This window comes from Poecilia latipinna, unplaced genomic scaffold (assembly GCF_001443285.1).
Source record: "Poecilia latipinna isolate Pla-1442-1.1 unplaced genomic scaffold, P_latipinna-1.0 Scaffold1138, whole genome shotgun sequence".
Lineage (NCBI taxonomy): Eukaryota > Metazoa > Chordata > Actinopteri > Cyprinodontiformes > Poeciliidae > Poecilia > Poecilia latipinna.
Genome location: NW_015113754.1, coordinates 72,393 through 75,898, shown reverse-complemented (window position 1 = coordinate 75,898; position 3,506 = coordinate 72,393). Strand labels below are relative to the sequence as shown.

General features: G+C 36.4%; 1 protein-coding gene across 1 annotated transcript in view; it reads right to left on the bottom strand.

Annotated features, from left to right (window-relative positions):
- plcb1 (phospholipase C beta 1) overlaps positions 1–3,506 on the bottom strand; it is a 64,111-nt gene that overhangs the window by 55,671 nt on the left and 4,934 nt on the right. Inside the window, exon 2 of the mRNA XM_015052835.1 lies at positions 2,286–2,363. Within this exon, the coding sequence (XP_014908321.1) occupies positions 2,286–2,363 (78 nt within the window). The remainder of the gene's footprint in view (positions 1–2,285; positions 2,364–3,506) is intronic.

Sequence of the window (3,506 nt, the reverse complement as noted above, 5' to 3'; positions counted from 1 at the left end):
GGGGGCGCGCCCCACAGTTTGGGAACCTCTGGGCTAAGCACTGCTTGTTTTTGTTTTTAGAAAAATTAATAATTGGAAAAAGAAAAAAAAATTCTTCTAATTGAATAAATCTGCTCTGAGCAGATTTATTCCTAAAAGATAGGTTTATATTTGATGCATTTTCACCCCGGTGCTCTCGGACCAATCACACCCTCTGTCGGTTGCCTCGCGCGCTGCCGCTGCTTGATCTCTGAAGTTTACCTCTGTGCTGATCACGCGCGCCTCCTTTCACTCAAACTGGACACAGGCTGACCTGTATGGATATTTACATCAACCCCCTGTGAGGAATTATTATTCTTTGGAGAACTCTACATCAAGTTAAGAGTTTAAAACCCACCGCGTTAGCTCTGGTTGCACAGCTCTACTTTAAAGCAGGAATAACTTGTAGTCGCGCTTTCAGAGGAGCGCGTTGAGAAGTGGTGAGAATGATTTATGTTTGTGAACAAAGAATTATGTGCGGCCTTTACATCTGCGCTGACAAAGTTTATGTATGCGTCCTGGTTGGCTTGCATTAGTGGTTAACGAATCAGCGCTAACCGCTCATCATGCAAGTTCAGCCCGGTGAGGAAATTTTGCGCTCTCCTTGTAGTGACGCATCAAGCTGGTTTTATATTATTGTATTATTATTTTTAGTATTATTTTTCCGGTTACACGATGCATCAAATCATATCAAATGCGTTGTCTACTTGGAGTTAATACGCGCGGCCGCACGGAGATCTGAGAAACTCATCCCATAAGCTTAAGCAAACAAGACAGCTTCTGTAGCACTTATTAAAACTCGACACTAAATGGAAGAGCTACTAAAGCCACATTAGCAGCATTAAATGAAATCTCCCGTTTGTTAGGGTATCTCTCCATCTCTCCATCTCTCATCATGCAGGGCCGGTCCAAGGGTGTATGAGGCCTTGAGCAGAATTTGACTTAGGGGTCCCTCTTGCTGCTAAAAACATCAGCACCTCTAAGAGCTCCTGTATTAGATTTAATCTGGGAGAGGGGGAGTAGTTTAATTGGCCAACCTAAAAAAACAATCAGTTATAATTGGAGTTTACTAATTTGTATTTGTGAACAAACAGAGCTCAAACTCAAAGATTAAACTTGCCAGCTCATTAAAATCTTAAACTTGAATGTTAAACAATTTATAGTCTTTTAATTTATGTATGCTGAAACCATTAAATCAAATTCAGCAGCATTGATAATCTCAATAAACAAATGTTACATTTCTATATCTGTGGTCTGTGTTAAAATATTAGCATTTATTGAGCCCCTGAAGCCCTGGGGAGCTGTTGACTTAATTAGGATTAAACAGAAGTGCAAATAATTGATATTCATCTTGATTGCATTTTTCGATTTGTTGCTTTTAAGGCTAGTTGTGGATATAAGTAGCGTTTCACTGGCGATGTTATCCTGCAACATAACAGTTACCCAGTAATAAAATTTCCTGTCAACTTAACATCTTTCAATACAAAAACACGGTGGACCGCCTCGGCACCCCAACCACCAGGCTTAGCAAGTTTTCTGGGGGAAACACCAAATCAATGTCTAGCCCAGTTTTTTGTTTGTTTGTTTTTAAACAGAGCTTTCACCACAGTAAACCACACAAACCAATTTTCATAGTAATTTTACCTGAAAATAACACGATCAATATAACGAGCATACTGGTTGCAATAAAAGAAGACAAGATTTAGTCAAAACTATTTTTTGGTTGCTTCCCAGATGAAAGCAACCATTAAAAGACTCACGACGGTGCCAGAAGCTACAAGTCTCCTTTTTGTGCTTACATGTGGACCCAGAAATGCCCTGAAACACTCTCCTGTTCATTATTTTGTATTCATGTTTAAAATGAACATGAATTCATCTTGATTTTACAAATACCATGTAACATTTTTACATGGTAAAATGTTAAGTCTGCTTTACATGTGTAAAATTTTACTATTGCGTTACTTTTCCATCAGCTGTGTGAAAAATAAATGGAATTTTTTTTAATGTAAGGAACAACAGGTAATATTCAATTGTGTAATGTTAAAAAAGCCCAAAAATATTATGAATGTAACTTACATTTAGTTAAGCTAATAAGAATGAGGAACAATTACTGATTAACATGAGTAGTGATTACTGATATATATGATTAAAGGATGACTTAATGACTCATAAACATTCATTTTAAAACCTTGAGTTCTTTTGTAACGGATTATCATGGACACAAGGTTCTATATTATTTGCATCAGGTAATAGTGTGGGTTCCTCACCTTGTTTTGGTCAGTCCAGAAGAGGTAAAATCCATGAGGATCCACATGTAGAGTCACTGGAGTAACTGTTGACAAATCCTGGAAATATATAAATGTATGGAGTCAGTGACAAGAAGAGGAGTCTTTCTGCAGAAAACATTTTAGAAGTGAAAGAAACATTTTAAAAATCCTGATAAGTGTCTCATCACACAGATCACAGCTTTCTACTATACAAATTATGCAATCAGTCCACCTGTTCTGGTGACACAAAACTGTGTTGATTCATCAGTGTTAAAAGATGATTTTACTAGAAACTAGCATAAACTTCTGATGACGCAACTCATTTGAGAGCATTCATGTTCAGCTAGCATCCCATGGCAGCTTCAATTGGAACTCTGCTGGATGTGGTCCAGCTGTATGTCCATAGAACAACACTAATATAATTATTAGTCGCTATTTCAAAAATTAAAAGTTGTGTGTTCATCTGCATTTAAAAATGTTATTCTTTCTTGTGTAGTTATATGAAAAGCATTTAGCATAAAAAGGAGCACAGCATTATTATTAAAAAATTAATACAAAAACGGAAGATAAATTGACCATGACATGTAAAGAAGCTGTTTAGTAAGCATCCATAAGCAGCGTCTGCATTCCTACTCACATAAATACACATTGTGATGTCACATCGTTTTCTTATGTAATAAAGTGATGACATCTCACTGCAAGAATTAGCATGTTACAATAGCTTAGCTAATTTAGATTGTATTATTTTATTTTTTTGTGCTTAATTTAACTTTGTGTCTTAAGAAATACCTTTATGTCTTTTTAGGAGTGTTTGTAAAGGATTCTTATAGTAATGTTGATGTGGACCCTAGGAAGAATAGTCTCTACTAATGGGAAATAGTCTCAACTGTAGTAGAGACAAATGGGGATCCTTAAATTAAGAAATAAACAAATTCTTAGTTTGTTGTTTGCAGCGCTACATGTTAGTGATTCTCTCTGGTTACGCTTACTTTTATTTGTTTTTTACTTTTGGACAGTTATAATTGTGTAGCCAAAATCCCAGAAGAGTTGAAAATGAAGCTCTTCCATCAATCAAAAAAGGCATGGATCTTATTCCCTACTTCAACGTCTTTCTAACCATAGGGCCAGACAGATTTAAATTGCAGCTGCAAAAGCAAATGAGGTGGATTAGCAGTGCTAGGACACTTATTGTGGAATATCGCCTCCTGATATATATATCAG